The sequence below is a fragment of the Magnolia sinica genome, chromosome 8, assembly GCF_029962835.1.
Source record: "Magnolia sinica isolate HGM2019 chromosome 8, MsV1, whole genome shotgun sequence".
NCBI lineage: Eukaryota > Viridiplantae > Streptophyta > Magnoliopsida > Magnoliales > Magnoliaceae > Magnolia > Magnolia sinica.
Genome location: NC_080580.1, coordinates 70294893 through 70317470, shown reverse-complemented (window position 1 = coordinate 70317470; position 22578 = coordinate 70294893). Strand labels below are relative to the sequence as shown.

The window sequence follows — 22578 nt, the reverse complement described above, 5'->3', positions numbered from 1 at the left end:
GTGTACCGATCTAACGCATCACCTTTCAGAGACTTTTGAAACAGACAGATTAATACTCGATCGTTGCTTGCCATGACACTAAGCTCGCCATAAAATGTTCTTGGGTGGGCTACAAGGCACTCAACGCCGTCATATCTTTTGAATTTTGGTACCTCAAAGTCTTGAGGCATCTTCGCATTAGGGAAGGAACATAGATCCCTGAAGTTGGTTGATGAAAGATCCACCCCATGTTGCTTCTGTAAGTTCTTCTTCATCTCTCGAATTTGTTCGATTTTGGATGGACCAGATAGGAAGAATTTTGGCCATTGCCAGGCTTGAACTACCCCTCTCTTATAATAATTAGCCTCATTGTTGCCCCTATGATTCCGGCTTGAAGGAGATTGGATTTAGTGATTACTCACGTTATAAAAAACTTGTTGAACTGGGGTTGGGAAAGGAGATTGCGAAGAAACCTTGGTCGTAGGATGATGCTGGTATTAATTGGAATTCCCGCTAAGAGAAGGATGTTGGAATTTATTGAAAATCACAATTACATAATGTGATTGGACTTTACTAGAGTTTGAAAGAGGCGCCAAAGATGGTGGTTTTTGTTGCCGTGTTGGGCCATCTTGGAGGTTTTGTGCACTTCTTTTATGAACAACTCTTCAAAGCATTTCTTGCATGATCTTTGTATTTTGTGCTAGCTCGTGGATGTAAGAGACTGGCACTGGTTCTACAAAATGTGTTTGTGGAGGAAAGCCTTCTTCGTAGTTGGCTGTGACTATTTAGGATCTGGTGTGGATTGGGTTATGGTGGAAAGCTATTCGGGATAGTCTAGCTCGGGTAGGCGTAATGGTTTTGAATTTTTTGCTTTTTGTTTTTGAGGTTTTGAAATCGAAATGAATGTAGATGCAGATACAAGTGCATAAGGACAGTTAACCCTCAGGAATTGATGAAATCCTATTTTTCAAGTCAGATCGCAATGGGTGTGCTTGCATATCCCCAGTAGAGTTGCCATTATGTGGAAGCTGGGATCCCGGGTTGAAATCAACTCAAGGCAACTTTCTCCACGGGTTGTCTCTTTAGAGGGCTTTACGCCGCGATTGATTGATTATGTTTGACTAGAGTCGCTGCTAGTTAATTTCTTCACCTATACAATTGGCCAGACCTTATAGAAACGTTAGAGTATGTATCTAAAGATTTTATACCCTAAGATTACTCGTTGGTTATGCTATCAAAGATTCTAAGTAAGAGACCGCTATTATAGAGAGGGAATGTATTAGGCACCCACTCTCCCTGTGCAGATGTACGGTCTCTATTTCACATTATCTAATTGTTCTTAAGAGTTAGGATTCAATAATCGTATATAAATGTGTGCAGTGCTTGTTACAAAATGTGAAGTAATTGACAGGTTTTCTGTTGGGCATGATTTGATTAAATCGACAACCCTCATAGCGTACTTCTGAGCCAATTTGGTACAAAGTGTGTTGAATGATGTTGCGTTATGTAAATACTATGGCTAGATGAAGCTTGATTAAAAATAATTGGGTGGACGATATTGTCACAAGGATCAGCTTTAACTAAACCTAGGTCGACTCAAGAGGCTAATATTAGGGCTAGACCTAGGCTATGCTCTCTTCTTGACTCTCACTCTCCTTGGTGAGATGGATGCTTGATTGTGGATTCATGTGGATTATTGTGTATGATTATGGGATTGAGGGATGATGAATGCTTGAAATATGAAGGGAATGAGATATTTATAGACCTCCAGTCCGATTTTCTGGTATTTCCTGTAAGACATGAGGTTAAAAGGAGTTTGAATGGCTGAGATTTGAAATTACTATGTAGCAAGATCTCATGTGTTGGTTTGGATGATAGAAAGTATAATTTTAGCTCAAGGGAGGGGCATCACAGTAATTGTCAAGCTTTATACATACATGAAATAGGCAAGGAAGACAACGGAACACGAGTGAGTAGCTAGCCAAAGTAAAGTTAGTATCACGTGGCGAGCGGTGCCCTGGGTGCTGCTCGTCCTTCATTTTTTGCTTTAGCTTCAGAGGGTAGTTCCTCCTGTACGTGTGAATAGCTTTGGTCATCCATAGTTGCCTTGTCATCTTCCCTTCCATTTGAATTGGGCTTTGGAATGGGCTTGGGCCAAAATGGGTTAATGGATTTGGTTTGACAATGTGGTCTGACTGGGTATGCCATGTGGGCTGATTGGGCATGCTAACTCAGTTGGTAAAATCAATGGTTTATTTTATAGTTTAGGTTCTTCGTAAAGTTAGGGTTTGGGACCTGTTTTAGAGTTCCATTGGGTTACCGTGACTGGGTTAGCTGAATTTTAGGAATTGTAGGGTTGGCGTTTGGCTTAAGCCTAATGGCATGGATTAAAATTTGGATTAGTGTTAAGGGTATAATTCAGAGTTAAGGATAATAAATCGGAGTTTCTGTCCAACCAAGCTTATCGCCCAGGGTGGACTGTCTGCACATACCTTCCAAATAATGACCGGTTCTCACCTTAGAGAGCCAAGATAGCCAGGAGCAGGGATAAAAATATCCTCGAACTGCTCAGGTTAAAAGTATAGACAAGGGTCCTAAGTGGCCAGCACAACATGAGTCTGTGACCATGGAGCCCAAATTGATGACCCCAACGGGCCTAGTTGCCAATCGGATCTACGGTAGAGGACTGCTGGCCCCTGCCCGGAGACTGATGGGCTGCCCTACCGTTGACCTGGATTTCTCTGATACGATGCTTTCATCAGCTTCACAACTTTTTATCGACCAGCGTAACAACTTAATGATGTGTTTTATATCCACGCCGTCCATCCGTTTTTCAGCCCATTATGGGACATGAAATAAAAATTGAGCAAATCCGAATCTCAGGTGGATCACACTAAAGGAAACAGCGGTGATTGAACTCCCACCATTAAAAATTTCACAGGGCCTAACTTAAGAAGACCTATGATGTTTATTTTCCATCCAAACCGTTGATAAGATCAAATAGAACTGGATTAGGAGACTATACAAATATCAGCTTGATCCAAAACTTTGGTGGCCTACAAAAGTTTTTAATGGTTATTCACCACTTTTTTCTAGTGGTATGGTCCACCGGAGATTTGGATATTATTTTGTTAGAAGTCCCTAAAATGATCTGAAGAAATGGATGGACGGCGTGGATATACAGGAAATTCATCAAGGGAGGCCCGCACCGTAAGGGTAAACCCCTAATCCGCTCCCTACCAAAACACCCTCATCTTTCAAAATCCTCCGCATCAAGGTCTTCCTGCTCTGATTTCCAGCACAAAGTTAAAAGAAGAAAAAAAAAAGGAAAAAAGAAAGGAAGAAAAACCCTAGAATCGTTGATCTCCTTTTCATTCTCCTCTTCTTTTTATGCGCTCATGAATCGTCGATGATTCATTACAAGTAGAGGTCGATTCTCTTCCCATACATCAACAGCAGGAAAACGTTACGTCCGAGATGGAGCTCCGCTCCAGATCCAGGTTCTCCATCGCATATTTTCTGATCTTCATTGTCGTTCTGTGTTTTGCTGTGAGTTCGGCTTTGGCCGAAAACCGTCGCCCGAAGAACGTGCAGGTTTCACTGCGTGCGAAATGGTCTGGAACTCCGCTCTTACTAGAAGCCGGGTACGCTTGCCTTTTTAATTGTTTTTTAGTGTTCCTGGTGGAATTATTTTGATTTTAGATTGTTTGATTCTGTTTTTTTGTTAGTGCGATAAGAAGAAAATGGTGTGGCAAACTAAAAATCTCCTGAAACACAGAGTAGAGGCGCACCTTGATGTATCTTGTCGAGAATCTCAAGACAACACATGCATTTTTGTTTTGACTTTTGACTTTTGACAGACTCAAAATGAGAAACTCCACAAAACGGGCGATAGAATTATAAGAAACGATCTAAAATTAACAGTCGAACATGTAATCATCTACACCAATACAATGGGAGTAAAGATGTGAATCAGAGAAACATGATGGGGGAGATGGGACAGAAAGAGATGAATCAGAGTAACTCCCTCACTAACTCTCTTCGTTTTTAACGTCTGTCCCCTTTGCGTTGGGGGTGGATGAGATTGAATCAGTTTTCGAGGCTTACGGGAGGGTTATGGACATTTTCCTTCCCAAAAATAGATCCTCATTGAAGCACAGGGACATAGGTTTCATTCGATTCAAGTTGGTGGAGGAAGCTCACACACCATAGAAGGGTCAATGGAAAAAAAAACTGAGGAGATCCTTGGACCCATATTTTAAAAAAGAACTAAAAAAAGAGCATGTTCTTAATAGTAGGTTAGCTATTCTCAGCAAGGTATAACAAAATGGTTACGAATGGCCGCAAAAATATTGTAACGGTGGTAACCAGCATGTGTTATGGAGTCATAATGGCTGTTGTAGAAAAATTGACATGTAATGTTCCATTATGGGCCAAAATAGGTTTTTTGAAAAATAATAATCCATAACAGTCGTTCTCTCCACCATTACCGTCATGGAATACCTTGATTTTGGGTATTGGGAAGAAGCTAGGAACAGAATTAGTGACATAAGCCATATCGAGGAGGAGAGGAGTTCGATGTGTAGTTGGAGCAACAAAGGTTTTTTAACAGGACAACACCTATGGTTGGGGGAGGTGGTTACAAAGGAGCAATGTTGAATCAAAAGCAATATATTCCAGGCTGCAGGCAGGGCCAAGAGGAATAACGTGGGAGATTATGTTTAGGTAGAACCTTTAGCCATTGAAGACAAGAAAGGTATCTTGAGGGCAACCTTGATGGGAGTCTTTAACACAGTGATCGTGGAGGCATCTTTTCCGGATTTGGAATTGTGCCACCAAGGTATTCCGTAATGGTAACGGTGGCCATAACGATCACCATCGTTACCTTTATAGTACAGGTCGCAATGGCCACCATTGTTACCTTTATAATACGGGTCGTAACGGCCGTTACAATTTCTCTCTCTCTCTCTCTCTCTCTCTCTCTCGTTTCTTCTTGAAAAAGAAAAACTCGGAAAACCTATATTAATGTTGAAAAAAATCCGGAAAACCTATACCTGCCCTGTAACATACAATTATGGGGCTGTTACGGCCTATACAAAAGGCTTGATGTGCTGTTAACGGTGGTAACAAGTCATTTTTTCCATAACGGCTATTACGACCGTTGCAACCTCGTACCGTGTAATGGTTGGATCATTACCTTTACGTAACGTCCTTTACAGCCCCGTAACGTCCTCTATGGCACACCATGCATGTCATGGTCAATTTTAGGTGTAGAAGCTGAACAACTTTCACGTCCTCTTCAATTTTTAGTATGACGAGGTGGCTGAGGCATGGCGAAGTTGCAACCTATATGTAGGAAGCATTGTGGTAGTTCTACCATGGTTGGAGGAGGCGGAAGAAGGCAGGGACAAATGGATTAGGTTGTACAGGATTCCTCTCCGTGCTTGGTTCCATGAAACTATCAAGGAATTGAGAGAATGCTATTGTCGAGTTCTAGAGATTGACTTGTTGCAGTTATAGGATGTAGAGTGAATTTCACTGGATCAAGCGTTGTCCTGGATGAAGGTTGCCTATCTTGAGGACAGTTGGTAGAGGCAGACAAAGCCTTTCATATCTCATTGATAGCAAAGCCTAAGTAGGCTATCTAGTGGCCATTCAAGAATTGGTGTGGCATAAGGCATAGCGCAGTGAAGAGATAGGGCAAAGGTGTTGCAATTGATGATTTGGTAGGAATGTGGATGATTTGGCTTTCTTCTTGCAATCAATGTTCATAGTATCAATCTCGTTACGTGTATCATTGGTCGGGGATACGGGAACATGTATTGATATTGCTAATATTATTGCTGATACCCAGAAATGTATCGATGATTGAAGGAAACATTGGGGAAACAGAAGGAAATGATAGAGTTTCTTAATGAAACTTCAGGGGACGTAAAATACATATATTTGCATATTTAGGAATAAAATAATTGCAAAAAAGACGCATTCAAAATAAGTTTCTCTTTAATGGTGGTGGCATATAATGTTGACTTAGGGAAACATTAGAGAAACATGGGAAAAATGGTGGAATTTTTCAATGATATTTCAAGAGATGCTAAAATAAACGCAATGCATATTTAAGAATCAAATAATAGTGAAAAGATGAATATTTGCATATTTAGGAATCAAATAATAAGGTTCCCTTTACTGGGGCCTAAAAGCATGCATTGTTGACTTTGGGAAACATTGGGGAAAGTGGTTGGTTCATCCATACATGTATGCATGCACACAAAAACACAACACAGGCACACACACACACACATGCACGAACACACAGGCACACACACATACATGCGTCCATCCAACCAACCATCCATCCATGCATAACATATACACACGTACAAACATGTATTTCATCATACAACCATGCACCCATAAAATAATTTGAAATGAAATTTTTTTTTTTAATAAATAGATTTTTAGCGATTTTGATACACAGGTGATACGTTGGCAATATTATCGAAATATCGCCAATACACTGGTGATACAAGCAACACTTGGAATTTACATAGTCGAAAATATTGCGATACATTGGCAATATCGATACATTGGCGATACAAAGTGACACCTAGAATTTACACAGTTGAAATATCGACGATATATCACTGATACCTGGAATTCTTGATACTACTAGTGTTATTGGTATCACCAAGCAGGAGATATGAATAATATCGGGGATATTATTAATAATATTGGGGATACTTCGAACAGTGCTTGCAGTATCTTGGGTGATTAATTGAGCCATGGAGGCAGCTCCCATGTGTCTAAATAAGGCACAATCAAAAATGGTTAGTAGCCTAGGAGTACCTCTCGATTTTGCATTTCACATCCAGTAGGTCTTATGTCACCCATAGTTTTAAGACTTGGTAACTCGACTCGAGATTCAACTAAGTCAACTAGACTTGGCAAAATTTTGTGCGAAGATGAAACTCAATCTTGAGCTTAACTCGGCCACTATTGGGAAAGACTCATTGAGTCAGCTCGTGGACTCGGTCGAATCGACATGACTCATAGTGACTCGAGTCTAGTCGTACAACCGGTGAATAGTCAAAATGTGAGTCACAATGACTCGAGCCTATACTTGTAGATGGATAATAATCAAAATAAAGTGCATTAAGTGACAATTATAGGCATTCTAATTATTTTAATTAAAAAAATCGATTTTTAACCTTATTTGTATATAATACACACACATATGCACATAACCATTTTTTCACTTTGTTTTTAGTCCAAATCGAATTAAACCCACACTTCTCATTCTCCGATTTTTTGGCATTTCCATTTTTTGACTGAATTTTTTACCACATTTTTTTTGACGATTGAGACCAAATTAAATTCAATCATTTCTCGTCTCGTTCTTTTTGCTATTTGCCATTTTTGCTAACTATTGTTGGGGCGAGGTTAGTACCAGGCATTGTTCAGAGTCTCCATGATATTATCATAATATCCCCAATATTATCCGTATCTCCCGCTCGACGATATCGATACTATTGGTAGTATCATAAATTCTAGGTATCGGCGAAATGACGCTAAGTATCGCCAATATTTCAACAATGTAAATTCCAGGCTTTGCTTGTATCGCTAATGTATTACCATTATTTTCAACTATATAAATTTCAAGCGTTGCTTGTGTCGTCAGTTTATCAACGATATTTCAATAATCAATAATATCGCCAATGCATCAATATTGTGAAAATTCTATTTATTAAAAAATGTTTGGATGGATGGATAGATGGGATGTTTGGATGATTTTATGGGATGGTTGGATGGTTAGTTGGGATGGTTGGATGGTTAGATGGGATGGATGGATTGATGATTGGATGGTTGGATCATCATGCATGTGTATTGTGTTTATATGCTTACTTATGCATGGGTGTATAATGTATGAATGCATTATGTATGTTTGTTTGCTTGTTAATTGGTTTAATGAGATTTAAGTGATTGTTGCATCACTATTAGATTGATTTCCTACAACAACACATACTTTTAGGACTCACTAAATGGAAACTTATTATGTATGCATTCTTTTTTTATTTGCGATATTGATATTGTTTCCGTATTCCCAGCCAACGAAACTTGTGTCGACACCGATTCTTTGAACACTGGTATTGGGTGAGGCCATGCTGGCATGTGAATGTTGTTAATATGAGCCACTGCCAGGGTAGGTTCCAAAGCTTGGGTAAAAGTGGAAAGCAGACATTTGGTGGATGCTGATTGCAAAAAATTTACCAATCTACCATTTAAAATTGTCCCCAAATTGATGGAATAAAGGCTAAGATTGATGATTATGGTAGCTTGGAAACTAGTGAAGGAAAAATGTGTCATATTATGCTTGAGGTTTAAAATATTGTTCAAATCCAGTGTGCATTGCCCGATGTGTACTGGTTTTGTCCATGAATGATATGGTTGTATCGACGCCTAGCAGCCTAAAACAACTTGATATAGGGTGGGCCGATAGACCCTGTATCGTTGGTGGACGATATGGCACAAGAAAACTGACATTTAGCCTTGATTATGCTACAAGTCTTAGGGCATGTTTGGTAAAACTTATTTTCAGCACTTATCACTTAATAGGCTATTTTCAGTGCTTTTTCCTAATTTAGATCATTTGGCAAATCCGAACAATTAACTGCTTAAATTGGAATTTCACTGAAAAAATGGGTTTTTTAAAGCTTTCCTCCCTTGACTTAACACTTAACACGGTATGTGGTAAGTGATTTTGTTAAATTTTTGTTATTTTGACTAAAATATCCTAATTTTTTTTTTTAAATGACAACTTTATCATTTTCTAAGTAACTCTCGATTAAGTTATTAAAGTCCATGTTGACGTGGCAAAGTCCTATGGGCCCCACCATGATTTATGCGTTATTTCCACACCGCCCATCCATTTTACCAGATCATTTTAGGGCATGAGACAAAAAAGAGGCAGATCCAAAGCTCAAGTGGACCACACCATAGAAAGCAGTGGGGACAATAGCGCCCACCAATTTCCACCATTGAAACCTTCCTAGGGCTCACCATGATGTTTATTTGCCATCCAACCTGTTCATAAGATCACATAGACCGGGATGTAGGGAAAACACGAATATCAGCTTGATCCAAAACTTTTGTGGCCCCCAAGAAGTTTTCAATGGTAGGTGTTCAATCCCCACTGTTTTCCGTGGTGTGGTCCACTTGAGCTTTGGATTTGCCTCATCTTTGGGCTCATGCCCTAAAATGATTTGACAAAATGGATGGGCGGTGTGGTATTAACACATAACATGGTAGGGCCCACAGAACTTTCCCACGTCAAACAACACTAACCTAGTGCTTTGCTCTACGCTATGAAAGCCAAGTCCGCTAAAATCGGAGGTTGAAGTGGAGTGGATCAAGTGTTACCTTGGTAACACATTCGTAGGTGTTGCTCTGCCCATGGGGCCCACCTTGATGTATGTGTTGTATATCAACGCCGTCCATTGTTTTTTACAACTCATTTTGGCCATGGTCCAAAAACATGAAGCAGATTCAAATCTCAAGTGGACCACTTGACCACACCACAGGAAACAATGGTCATTGAACGCCCACCATTCAAAACTTCATAGGGCCTACTGTAATGTTTATTTGCCATCCACCCTGTTGATAAGGTCACACGGACCTGGATGAAGGTAAACAACAAATATCAACTTGATCCAAAACTTTTGTAGCACACAAAAAACTTGTGGCCTAGAATTTTTTTAATGGTGGTCATTCAATCCCTACTTTTGTTCCAATTGAGTATTGGATCTGCATCATTTTTGGGACCATGGCATAAAATGAGTTGTAAAAACTGATGGACGGTGTGGATATACTACACATACATCGAGGTGGGCCCCACAGTCAGGGCAGCACCCACTAACATGTTACCGGGTAACATCTAATTGGACGCAGATTGCCTGCTAAAGCCTTTTGTAAGAATTTCCTGTGGCCGGAAGCTAGGTGGGGCTGGCCCACTGTGATGTTTGTGAGAAATCCGCCTTGTCCATCTGTTTTTCCAGATCATGGTAGGACATGTTGAAACCTCCTTGGGGTAGATCGTGATGTTTATATGCCATCCATACCCAATGTTTTAAATATCGACGGAATCGGACGATATATCCCACGATATATCTTGTATCCCACCTGTGCGATGCGAAACACACAAGTAGTGCCGATATATCCCACATGTTCGATCCGATGAACATTTTCAATTTCTGATCTTTATTTATTTATTAAATTGAAATTATGTTAAATCAGTGTCAAATGGTTGCAAATCCATTGGTTCTTCATGTTCTCCATGTTTTTTTTTTTGAAATTTTCCTTCAACCAATTGTTAATTGAGACTAATTTTGAAGTATTTAGGAGTATTTGATGAAATGATAATAAAAAACACTCTAATTTTTGAAATTTGTGTATAGGTGGTCCGATTTGGGGAAAATTGGAGAAATTCAAAATTTCCCCAATTTCTCCCAAATTGCTTGCAATGTTGCACTCCAAACATGAAATCAAGCATGTATGAGGGTTGATCTCTTGATTTGTTAAGTTCTTGTCAATTTTTGGGAAATAAAAATCATTTTTTAATTAAAAAGTATTTAAAATTATAATATATATATATATTTCGAAATTTCCCTTCAACCAGCTATCAATTGAGACTAATTTCGAATTATTTAGTAGTGTTCGATGAAATGAGCATCACATACACTCTAAATGTTATGTATTCAATTTGAATATAATTGCATTAGTTCAGTCAGATAATGCATAACTTAGGATCCTACACAAGGGAAACCTATTATGTGCACTTCTTTATTGAGATGTTATGATTTAAAAGTGTGTTAAGGTCTTTTTTAACAATCCCTGAAGTTTCATTGAAAAATTCAACCATTTCCCCAATATATCCCCATGTTTCCCAAAAAGTGCGATAAATTACTTGATACAAATGATATATCCCGTGCGACAACTGATACATATCTATATCCAAGGATGCTATACGTAACGTGATACCGATATTGCGAACACTGTCCATACCTTTCAACAGTTCATTCCTACTGGCTTGAACTTAAAAAACACAAAATATTAGCTTAACCTAAAATTTTGTGGCCCCACGAATGTTTCAACTATGGACGTTCAATCCTCATTGCTTCCTGTCATGTAAACCACTCGAGTTTTGGATCTACCTCAATTTTGGGCCCCTGTCCTAACATGATCTATAAAAATGGATGGACGGGGTAGATTTCTCACAAACATCGCGGTGGGCCCACCTAGCTTCCTGTCGCAGGAAATTCCTTTGATGTGGGCAATCCTCATCCCATCTAATCCACTCCCATGTTGAATACAAAAGCAGATTAGCTGGGACCCCAATCTAGCCAGGTGGTTGCGACCCTGATCGTGGGGCTCATCTCGACGCATATGTTGTATATCTATCCGTCTCTTTGTTTTTCCGGCTTATTTTAGCACATGGTCCAAAAACTGAAGCAGATACAGATCTTAGGTGGACACACCACATGAAACGGTGGTCATTGAACACCCACCATTAAAAACTTCATAGGGTCCACCGAACTGTTTATTTGCCATCCAACTTGTTGACAAGATCACATAAACCTGGATGAATGGAAAACACAATTATCAGCTTCAACATGCCCACAGAAGTTTTTAATGGTCAATCACTATTTTTTCTTTTGGTGTGGTTCACCTAAGATTTGGATCTGCTTCATTTTTGGGCCCATGCCCTAAAATGAGCTAGCAAACGGATGGACGACATGGATATAGAACACATACATTGAGATGGGCCCCGTGGTCAGGGTCCTACCCACCTTGCTGGATCTGGGGTTGCGGCTAATCTGCGTTCGTTGAAAACTACTTTGATAGTTTGTCACAATGTTTAAAATGGTGGCGACTTGTCTATCATACATGTTGTGTTGCATGGATGTATGCCCGTCCAGACTATCTAAGCTGTGGGTCCTGTTGTAAATGGATCATAACCTCAAAATAGGGTCATCTAGAGATCTAACAATTCAATTTGCAGCTGCCAAATAGATGGCTAAAAGTAAATTGGTCAGGGTACAATATCAGTGGGCTAATTCGGATGGATTAAAATCATCTAATTAGTATCAATTCATGTTACCGCATGTGGCAAACATAAAAGATCCAGACCATTCATCTACTTGGTTTTATTTGGCGGGGAAAGCATTAAAATTTTATTGGATTGGGCATATGTGCCAAATTTGGTGGCAATGCAATAACAGGTTTGGTCTTATACTACTCTATAAAAAGATAGAAATTGAGACAAAAGGGGCAAATATGGCAAATTGCCAATTTTCAAAGATTTGTGGTTTGTGTCTACCAAACAAGTTTTTTTGAAAAAAAGTTCTTATTTTCAGATATCAGTACCTTTTTCATACAAATTACCAAACAGATTTTTCAGTACTTCTATAAAATTTAGCACTTTTAAGTTTTCATTACTTGAATTAATTTTCAGACCTTATTTTTGAGTATTCCAAAAAATTCCTGGGTTTAGTGGTGATGTCCTTGGGTGGTGTTGGAGGGCCATAGGATGAATTTTGAGCTGAATAATTTAGATGTTGGGGGATGAGTGGGTCCTCTTGTGAGCATTCTCAGACTCCATTTTGATGGAAACTCCATATTGTGTAATTAGGGTTTGCAGTTAGTAATGGGAAAAATTGAGAGTTGGGAGTGGGAGAAGTAGTTCATATTTATTTTTGGGGAAATGGAGTTGACATACTTGAGTATGATAGGCATCATCAATGTCTCAAAAGTGGTGGAGGCAGCTACATTATCTGAGGCGTTAGCAGACCTATTTTATTTACTGAGATGAAATAGTCTGTTGAGTGATGCTCTTTGCATTCTTTAGTTTCCTTTTGTTTCTTTGTAATTCATTTTCATTTATGATGATGCTATTTTTTTGATGGATCATTTATAAAGATTCTATTAATGAAAAAAAACTTACGTCTGTTTCATTGGGTAGTATTGCGAGTTTGAGCTGGAGGGAATGCAATGCAAATGCAGGATTTCTATTTTTTCCTTGATTAATTTCTACATGGCTGATGGCACTTTATGCATCGTTATTATTATTTTCCATGTTTCCAATGTTTACCGTGGTAACTTTATCAGCTTAGATATGAATAAAACTTGAAAGTTGAAAACTTGAAAGTTTCCTTTTCAACTTATCAGAAGATGCATGCTTTTGTTTCTCTAGGAGAGTTCTCTTCTTGTAGGCTTCTAAAGATATCCAATTTTGTTTTTTTAACAGTGAGTTGCTGTCTAAAGAATGGAAGGACCTATTTTGGGAGTTTATTGAGGTTTGGCTACATTCGGAGAATGATTCTAATTCTTTGACAGCCAAAGGCTGCTTCCAAAAAATTGTCAAATATGGGCGTTCCCTTTTGAGTGATCCTTTGGCATCTATTTTTGAATATTCTCTCACTCTTCGGTCAGCATCTCCAAGATTGGTGGTCTATCGGCAGCTAGCAGAGGATTCTTTATCCTCTTTCCCTCTAGCAGATGAAACTTACTCAAAACATGCCGCTGGGGACAATTCAGAACCACATGCAAGTCCAGACAGCAAAAGGGTAGATCATTCGCTCATAAGCATGAACCCTAAAAGTCCTGGAGGAAGTTGTTGCTGGGTAGATACCGGAAGCACGCTATTGTTTGATGTTTCAGAACTGCTATTGTGGCTTGGCAACCCAACTGCATTGTAAGTTGCTTTTGCATGTGCCAAGGTTTTACTTCTTTGCTCTTTTTTTTTTTTTTGGTCGTCATTTTCATTGTCAGTTTTCCTAAACCTGACATTTTCTGTATCATTATATTGTCTTCTTACAGAGCTGGGGATTCATCTGAACAGCCTGAACTTTTTGATTTTGATCACATATACTTTGGTTCAAACATCACTAGTCCAGTTTTTATTTTATATGGAGCTTTGGGGACAGACTGCTTCAGAGAGTTTCATGCTGCTCTAGTGGAAGCATCCAAGAAGGTCTCAACATTGTGAAGGATGCTCTAGTAAATATTTTTATTTCATTCATGTTAGCTGTATGCTGATTCTTGAGTGGGACTAAGATTGCTTATTCAAGTATGTTGTGAATAACTGTTCTCAATATTTCGTGGATATTTTTTGAGATATAATGACAATTTATTAAGAAGGGTGCAAAATATGCAAAAGAAAACAACTAAACTACAACCAAAAAGAGGAAAGATTTGCAGAGTTGGCTTCCTTAACGCAAGGAGCCCAACTCGCCTAACACCACTTGATTTCCTTTATAATCTCCTGAACCCTAGAGCTTCTATTATGAATGCACCCTCTATTGCAGTTCCTCCAAATAACCCAAAATACCCCCAAAATGAAGTCTCCAAATGGCTTTGCCAGTCTTCCCAACGCCCCCTTTGTGCCAAACCCATAGGAGTTCCACAACTGAACTTGGCCTCACCCACGCAATGTGGAAGACCTCCAAAAAATGATCCCAAACCATATGAACAAAGGAACAATGGATGAAAAGATGATTGACCAACTCTGTCACTTCCATACACACGAGACAAATATTGGGGAGATGAGTGATAGCCTTTGCAAATTATCGATGGTAAGCACCCTTTTCTTGCCCACCAACCACCCGAAGGCTACCACCCAAAGGGGCACCATAAAACCGGCAATGGAAAGGGAAAGAGTGATTGCGATGTCCTCCATAAATGAGATGGTAAAAAGATTTGGCTGATAATCTACCGGAATTGTGGGCATGCCAAACCAAAGCATCTTTCTCTTGGTTGACGGGGAAGACATCCTTCAACATACCATGAAGCTTGACCATATCCGCAATGTCATCATTTGCCGAGTTCTGCCTGCATGGACATCAAATCACCGATTTGCCACAAAATGAATAACAATCCTTCACCATATTATCTGTCTGAAGCAATACAAGCGAGGCTTGGGAAGGATTGCATGAGGGCCCGGTAATGCAAGAGAATTTTCACATCGGCGTCAAGTGGGGTGGCCTGTGGGATGCAGGGGTACACTTGGGGTGGGCGGCCCGTGTGAGGCAGGCCTCACTTATGTTAGGCGGGTGGGAACCCATGTGATGTGGGGCCCACGAGGGGGGTTCAGCTGAGGACTTAACCCATGAGATGTGGGGCCTGAGCTATGAGATGAAGGTATTGATTTGCTACGCTCTATCAGTTTAAACTTTTACAACAAGTGGTTAGTTGTCCTGCATCAAAGTGGTATCAGAGTGGGAGGTCTCGTGTTTAAGACTCCTCACCGGGGGTGATTAATGCAGGGGCATTTTCACACCGGGCTTGAGTAGGGTGGCTTGTGGGATGCAGGCGTACACTCGGGTTGGCTGGCTCGTGTGAGGCGGGTGGGAACCCATGTGATGTGGGACCTATGAGGTGGGTTTGGCTGAGGACCTAACCCATGGGATGTGGGGCCTGGGTTATGAGATAAAGGGGTAGATTCACCATGCTCTATCAGTTCGAGCTTTTAGAGCAAGTGGTTAGCTGTCTTGCATCACCTAGTCCCCACACCACACATTAGACCAAAATTGGATCTGGCTACCGTCTCCCAATGAAAAGGAGATACCTTCACAAAGCCAATGTTCGACTGAAGCCACTGCCTTCAAGATATAGTATTTCTCTCAGTTGTAAGATTGCGTTAGGCTCACTACTCTGAACCTCCGGGATGCGGATACATGGTGTTGGAAACACAACTCTTTAGTATCTTTTTTGGTGATGTCATTCTACTGACATTGTCATGGAAGTTTTCTTGAAGCATCGACCATTGTCTATTATGAAAATCTAATTACTTGATAAATGTTAGTTGAATATGACTGTTAGTAATTCATTGAAAGGTTTGTTTCTATCATGGGATTTGGGCCATCTTGATTCCTAATGCCATGTCAAAATTCCCCAATAGCTGCTAGACTGTTTGTTGCATTTCGTGATCCATATCTTTGTTCTAAAATCCTTGTATTTTCTTTTATCTGGTGGAACTATTAGAAAAGAAGCCTGGATTTACTTAACCATATCAGTAGAATTCCATAATGAAATAAATGCGGTTCCCATTTTGGATGGATCCCTGTATTCATATAAAACAGCCAGCTCCATGTTTTGGCTTGAAACAGTTGTCCCCTTGGTTGCTTACATTGACTTTCTAATAGGATAAGGATGTTGACTAGTTATTAGGACTTAGGAGCGACTGTTCTTTGTTCAAGTGTCATTTACCGTATTTTGATATTCTTTTCTAAATTGTTACATTTTTGGTCTCTTTCTTTCTTTTGGTGGGGTGAGTTGTTTCATAGTTCATTCTATCTACATTCTTTTGCCTTGATTATCACTTGAAATGCTCATGACCCTCGCTCACAGTGTTCTTCTATCACTTTTAGGGAAGAGTTAAATATGTCGTTAGACCTGTTTTGCCTTCTGGATGCGAAGCAACAACTGACCGTTGTGGTGCTGTTGGAACGTTGGATGAACTAAACTTGGGTGGTTATGGGGTGGAACTTGCTTTGAAGAATATGGAGTACAAAGCTATGGATGACAGTACTGTAAAGAAAGGTTAGTATGGGAAATATGCTATGATTCTTTTGGTCAGTTCATCCTACCCCTGTTTCTGCATTTTTCTTAGGTCCTGTTTTGTGGAAAGGCTGGACAATAAAATCCCCACGAATATTATTATTGAGTGGATCTTTGAATATTTTATTGGGTGTGCTCCCCACAGACGAGAGTTTGATTCCCCCCGGGATTACCTGATGCACGTCGTTCGTGGGTGATTGTGTGCATCCGCGGGGAATAGTTTCGCCTTAAAATGGGTCAAGGACAACCTGACGTCATAAAAAAAAGAAGAAAACAGATTTTAGGGTGTGAGCAGGAGTGGTTACAATCCTGGGGGTGTTGTATATTTGTGTTTGGATGATTGCTCATCATCAGGTTGTTTTTCATTTTCTTTTTGCTCATGATTGTTCTCATGCCTTTTGCTTTGGTGGTTTGCCCCCTATAGTTTAACGCTCTTACCATTCTAAAAAAATAAAAAAGAAAAATCATTGGAAGTGGAGATTGGCTTCAACAACAATTTTTATCATGTTTGCTGCTTTATGGTAATGGATGGCACATCCAATGGTTCCTTATCAGGGTTATTCAATTTTTGTTTTTTTTTTTTTTAAATTTTTTATTTTATTGTAACTATTCTTAACTTCCGAATATAAAATCTCTCTAAAAAAAATCCTATATAAAGAGAAAATTAATTTATTATCATACAAACTTCAATACCATGTCCTTTTCTTAGCAATCTGGCAGGACTTTCTGGTCATGTCAGTATATATTTTGTGATATAAACTTAAATCCATTTATTGAAGCTTCTCTTATTTGGAAAATAGGTTCTGATATGAAATATAAGAATAAAAACTTTTTTAATTGCTAAAAAACAATTTCTATATATCAAAGAAGAATTGAATATGCTATATCTTGTAACAGCCTTTTGTGTTCCTTACTTTCATGGGGAAATCAAGCGAAACTTTCTATCTATGAGAACATTGTAGAAAATATTTTATTATTCATGTTCAAATCCATCTATTGAGATGATACTTTTTTTTGCTGGACACATGTTGATGCAGGACAATTAACCACTTGCTCTAAAAGCTCGAATTGATAGAGCATGGCGAATTAATCCCTTTATCTCATAGCTTAGGCCCCACATCGCATGGGTTAGGACCTCGGCCGAACCCCCCTCGTGGGCCCGAAATCACACGGGTACCGCCTCACACGAGCCACCCGCCTCACACGGGCTGCCCACCCCGAGTGTGCCCCTGTATCCCACAGACTACCCCACTCGAGCCCGGTGTGAAAATGCCTCTGCATTACATCTTTAGTTTGTCCGTATGATAGCCTTTACTAGCAGTTAGTTTGCTATTGGTTGATTCAATTTCTTTGGATTCTTCACTGTCCTTTCATGTGATTTCTGCTCACTATTTTTTGAGAAGTTCTCCCTTAACCTCATTGGTGTGGTGTTTTGGCAGTCTCCATTTCCCCTCCTATCGTTTTTGTAGTTTTCTTTAATTGAAGATCATTGCCTATCATTTTTATCACGATTAGCTCTCTTTTTTCTTTAGTTTTGGTAGAGTTAATCTTTCTCCACCTTGCTTTCGTTGAAATCATGATTACTTTGAAATTGGAATGCTTCGAACTTTGTTCCTATTCTGGGTCAGGGTTTGCTCAACACAAGAAATCCTGGATACCTGCTTGGACCACTTGTATTATCCAAATCTTGTATATTCTAAGAACCACTTAATGTGTCACTTGTTGCTGTACTCACTATTTCAAGTTTAGCGTTTAGTTTCAGTGGGGTCAAGTCTTCCGTTTACCATGTAAAAGAAAAGGAAAAAGAAAAAGCACCAAAATACTTTTTCTTGGAAATGCTAATTGGTCGAGATGGAAACTTTTTTGGGCAGTGCTATCTACTGTGTTTTCTCACTGAGCTTGACTGTGTCTAAGTACCATCTTCTGCTTATGTTTTAAACATTACTAATACAACTTTGACTTCTATGTTTCAGGTGTCACTCTAGAAGATCCTCGGACGGAAGACCTCAGCCAAGAAGTTAGAGGGTTCATATTCTCTAAGATCTTGGTTTGTTTCTTGACAATGTCTCATTAAGTTTGAGCTATATAGATGTTCCCATTGAAGTTGAAGACATCCACCCAGTCATTTTATATAGCTAACGGCTATGTATTCTCTTCATCTGTCATCATGCAGGAACGCAAACCGGAAATGACTAATGAGATAATGGCTTTCAGGGATTATTTGTTATCATCAACAGTATCAGACACGCTGGATGTTTGGGAACTAAAGGGTGTGGATCATTTTAGTGTCGTATAAGATATCCAAGTTTTCATCATATGTAATGCAAATTCTCATTCGTCTAACTGTTGCGTTATGACTATTCTGTAGATTTGGGGCATCAAACAGCACAAAGGATTGTCCATGCATCAGACCCTTTGCAATCAATGCAGGAAATTAACCAAAATTTTCCTAGCGTAGTTTCATCTTTATCTCGTATGAAGGTACAACTTTATGCTAGGCATGTCTGAGAATTTTCTAAGCAAAGAATAATTTCCATTTTGGTTGATATATGGAAATCAAGTTGCTTCTTACACTGTTGGATATCTCAAGTAATCTGTTCATGTCAATTCTTTTGGCAGCTCAACACCTCAATTAAAGATGAAATTATCGCAAACCAACGTATGGTCCCACCTGGAAAGTCTTTAATGGCTCTGAATGGTGCTTTAATCAATATCGAAGATCTTGACCTGTACCTGTAATGATTTTGCTCCCTATTTTTTCTTCTTTTCTTTAATCTGCGAATCCTTTGAAAAGATCCTGTTGATCTGGTATTGTTGAAGCCTCTATGTTTTTGCTTCTATCAGCTGATTTACACCATAATCATGTAGTTGCTGCGATATCCATATACTATGTACTCGATAACATGTTTGAGACTGTTATTTAAATAAGGCTTTTCTCTTGTTTTTCAATTACTCTCATTTGTTTTAACTTTTAAGTGACCTGCACACTCTTCAGTTAGCTGATTCTTTGGCCATTAAAGCAGTAGGCCAATCATTCACAGTGAATATAACTTTATACTTTCAAGCCATGGATGTAATTTGTCAGTTTTTACAGTAATTCATAGGTTTTTGGACAAATTGGACTGCAATGCCTCAAGAATGAATTATTCTTGTCTTGTTTGAAGTCATTTGTACCTCACTTGTGATTTCTGTTGCAACCGGTGTTCGAAGTATTGGTATCGCTGCAAGTTTTGCTGGCCGGGGTATACAGAAACAATATCAATATCGCCCACAATATTGCTAATAACCGGAAATGAGGGAAACGTGGGAAAATGGTGAAATTTTTCAATGAAACTTCAAGAGATGTTAAAATACACATATTTGCATATTTAGGAATTAAAAAGTTCCAAAAAGAATGATGCATAATAAGTTTCCATTGAATGGGGCCTAAAAGCATGCATTGTTGTAAGAAATCAGTCTAACCATCTCATCCATCCCTTTTATCCCACCATCCAACCTTCCATCCAAACATCCATTGATATTTCAGAATATTCGCAACACATGATATTTCGCCAAGAAATCGTCGACAACCGGAAAGAAAATGAAATATTTTGGTCTCGATATCACTAATGTTGCGATAACAATAATATCGTGATATTATCAATACTATCATCGACAAGTTGAAGCTGCATGCAACCATGTGCCCATAAAAATTTTGAAATGACTTTTTTTTTTTTTTTAATAAACAGATTTTTGGCAATAATATTGAAATATCGCCAATGCACTAGTGATACAAGCAACACCTGGAATTTACATAGTCGAAAATATTAGTGATACATTGGCAATACACGTGAAACCTGAAATTTACACAATTGAAAGTGTTAGCCATATTGATATGTTGGCGATACATCACCGATACATGGAATTTCTAATACTGCCAGTGTTATCGGTATCACTACCAGTGTTATCAGTATCGCTAAGCTGGAGATAGAGATAATATTGGAGATAAATTGAACAGTGGTTGCAACCAGTGTTCGAAATATCGATAAAATCGGCCGATATTATCGTTATCGGCCCCCAGTGAGACTAAACCCGTTCGATAACGCTAGGAAGATACAAAAAATCTCAAAATCCAGATATCGCACGATATATCGTCGATATCGCGCTATATATCGTCGATATTGCCGATACATCGTGCGATATCACACGATTCCTCCTCCATTATTGTCAGAAATCGACAAACAAACTCATTATTCGGAAAAAAAAACCTTTCAACAAGTAGATTTCGGTACCTGTAGAAGCGATCGCCCTAATCGGAAGCTGTATTTGAAGGGCCATTCGAATCGTAGCAACAAAATCTCTGATTTGGGCGAAATCCATCGAAATCTAGAGAAATCGCGAAATCCAGAGAAATTCTCAGCGAAATCCGGAGATATTCTTGGCGAAATCCGAAGATATTCTTGGCGAAATGATGGATTTGTCCCGCGTTCCGGAACCCTCTCCTTCGAAAAAAAAGGGCTCCGAGCCCTTTTTACGGGATGCGGATGGGCTGGCGTACCGCACACCACTAACGTGGATGATGTGTTGATGTCACCAAGTTCTGTGGGTCCCATCATGAGGTATATGTTATATCCAAACCGTTCGTCCATTTGGCGAGCTCGTCATAAGGGCTGAGTTAAAAAATAAGACAGATCCAAAGATCAAGTGGACCACACTGGAAAAAGTAGCGGGATATTGAACGTCTACCATTGAAACCCTTTTGGGGGTCACAAAAGTTTTGGATCGTATGATATTTGTTTTTCCTCTTCATCAAGGTCTTTGTGACCTCATGAACAGATTGGATGGAAAAAAACGTTATGGTGGACCGTACGAATGTTATAACGGTGAGAATCATTGTCCTCACTGCTATTTGTGGTGTGGTCCAATTGAGGTTTGGATGTGACTCATTTTTGGGCTCATGATCTAAAATGATCTCTCCAAATGGAGGAACGGTGTGGATATAATAAATACATTATTGTGGGGCCCATGTAACTCTGATCTCCTTTGAACTGTTTGTACAACTGGAGGTGGATGATCGTCCGCGCTACTTCGCATGAAGTTCATGCGCTGGAAACTTAGGTGGGGTCCACCGCGATGTTTGTGAGAAATCCACTCCGTCCATCTGTTTTTTGAGCACATTTTAAGACATAGGGCCGAAAAATGAGCCGGATCCAAGACTCAAGTGGGCCAAAAACGTGAGAACTGAAGGTCCACGGTTGAAATATTCATGGGGCCACAAGTTTTGAATCAGTCTAATATTTGGGTTTTCAATTCATCCCAGTAGTAATGACGTTATGAACCTTATGGATGGATTGTAAACATCACTGTCAACTCAGGAAGGTTTCAACCGTAGGAATTTACCTACCCACCTTTTTCTTTAGTGCGGCCCACTTGAGTCTTGGATCCTGCTCAATTTTTGCCTCAAGTCTTAAAATAAGCTCACAAAACTGATGGATGGAGTAGATTTCTCACAAACATCACGGTGTGCCCCACTCCTGCGAAAGGATTTAGTAGGAAATCCGCGTCCCATCTTCACACGACACATACCCATACCTCGCTGATGTGTGGTACACCAGCCAATCCACACCCTCCATCCATTTTCATAAGTAATTTTAAGGTATGAGCCCAAAAAGGAGACAGATGTAAGATCAAGTGTACCACACCACAAGAAAATGTAGTGGCAATGATGTCCACCATTGAAGCATTTTAGGGCCCACCGTAATGTTTATTTGTCATCCAATCTATTCATGAGGTTTGACAAACCTGGATGGGAAAACATAAATATTAGATTTATCCAAAAAATTTATAGCCCCAAAAAAGTTTAATGGTGATCATTCAATGACCACTATTTTGTGTGGTGTGGTCCACCTCAGATTTGGATCTTCCTTATTTTTCAAGCCATGCCCTAAAATGATATGTTAAAATGAATTTCAATTGAGGTTTGGATATGACTCATTTTCATACATATCT

The 22578-nt window shown here is 39.3% G+C and overlaps 1 protein-coding gene across 2 annotated transcripts in view; it reads left to right on the top strand.

Annotated features, from left to right (window-relative positions):
• Window positions 1–3206: 3206 nt before the first annotated feature.
• Window positions 3207–22578, top strand: part of LOC131253403 (UDP-glucose:glycoprotein glucosyltransferase) — a 115602-nt gene continuing 96230 nt past the window's right edge. The window contains exons 1-8 of one of the 2 annotated variants that reach the window (XM_058254374.1): window positions 3207–3623; window positions 13280–13726; window positions 13852–14002; window positions 16401–16572; window positions 18564–18637; window positions 18764–18860; window positions 18959–19071; window positions 19210–19325. In XM_058254374.1, the coding sequence (XP_058110357.1) occupies window positions 3457–3623; window positions 13280–13726; window positions 13852–14002; window positions 16401–16572; window positions 18564–18637; window positions 18764–18860; window positions 18959–19071; window positions 19210–19325 (1337 nt within the window). In that variant the 5' untranslated portion in view covers window positions 3207–3456. Of the gene's footprint in view, window positions 3624–13279; window positions 13727–13851; window positions 14006–16400; window positions 16573–18563; window positions 18638–18763; window positions 18861–18958; window positions 19072–19209; window positions 19326–22578 lie in introns of both variants that reach the window. The other variant, XM_058254373.1, reaches the window with a different exon arrangement.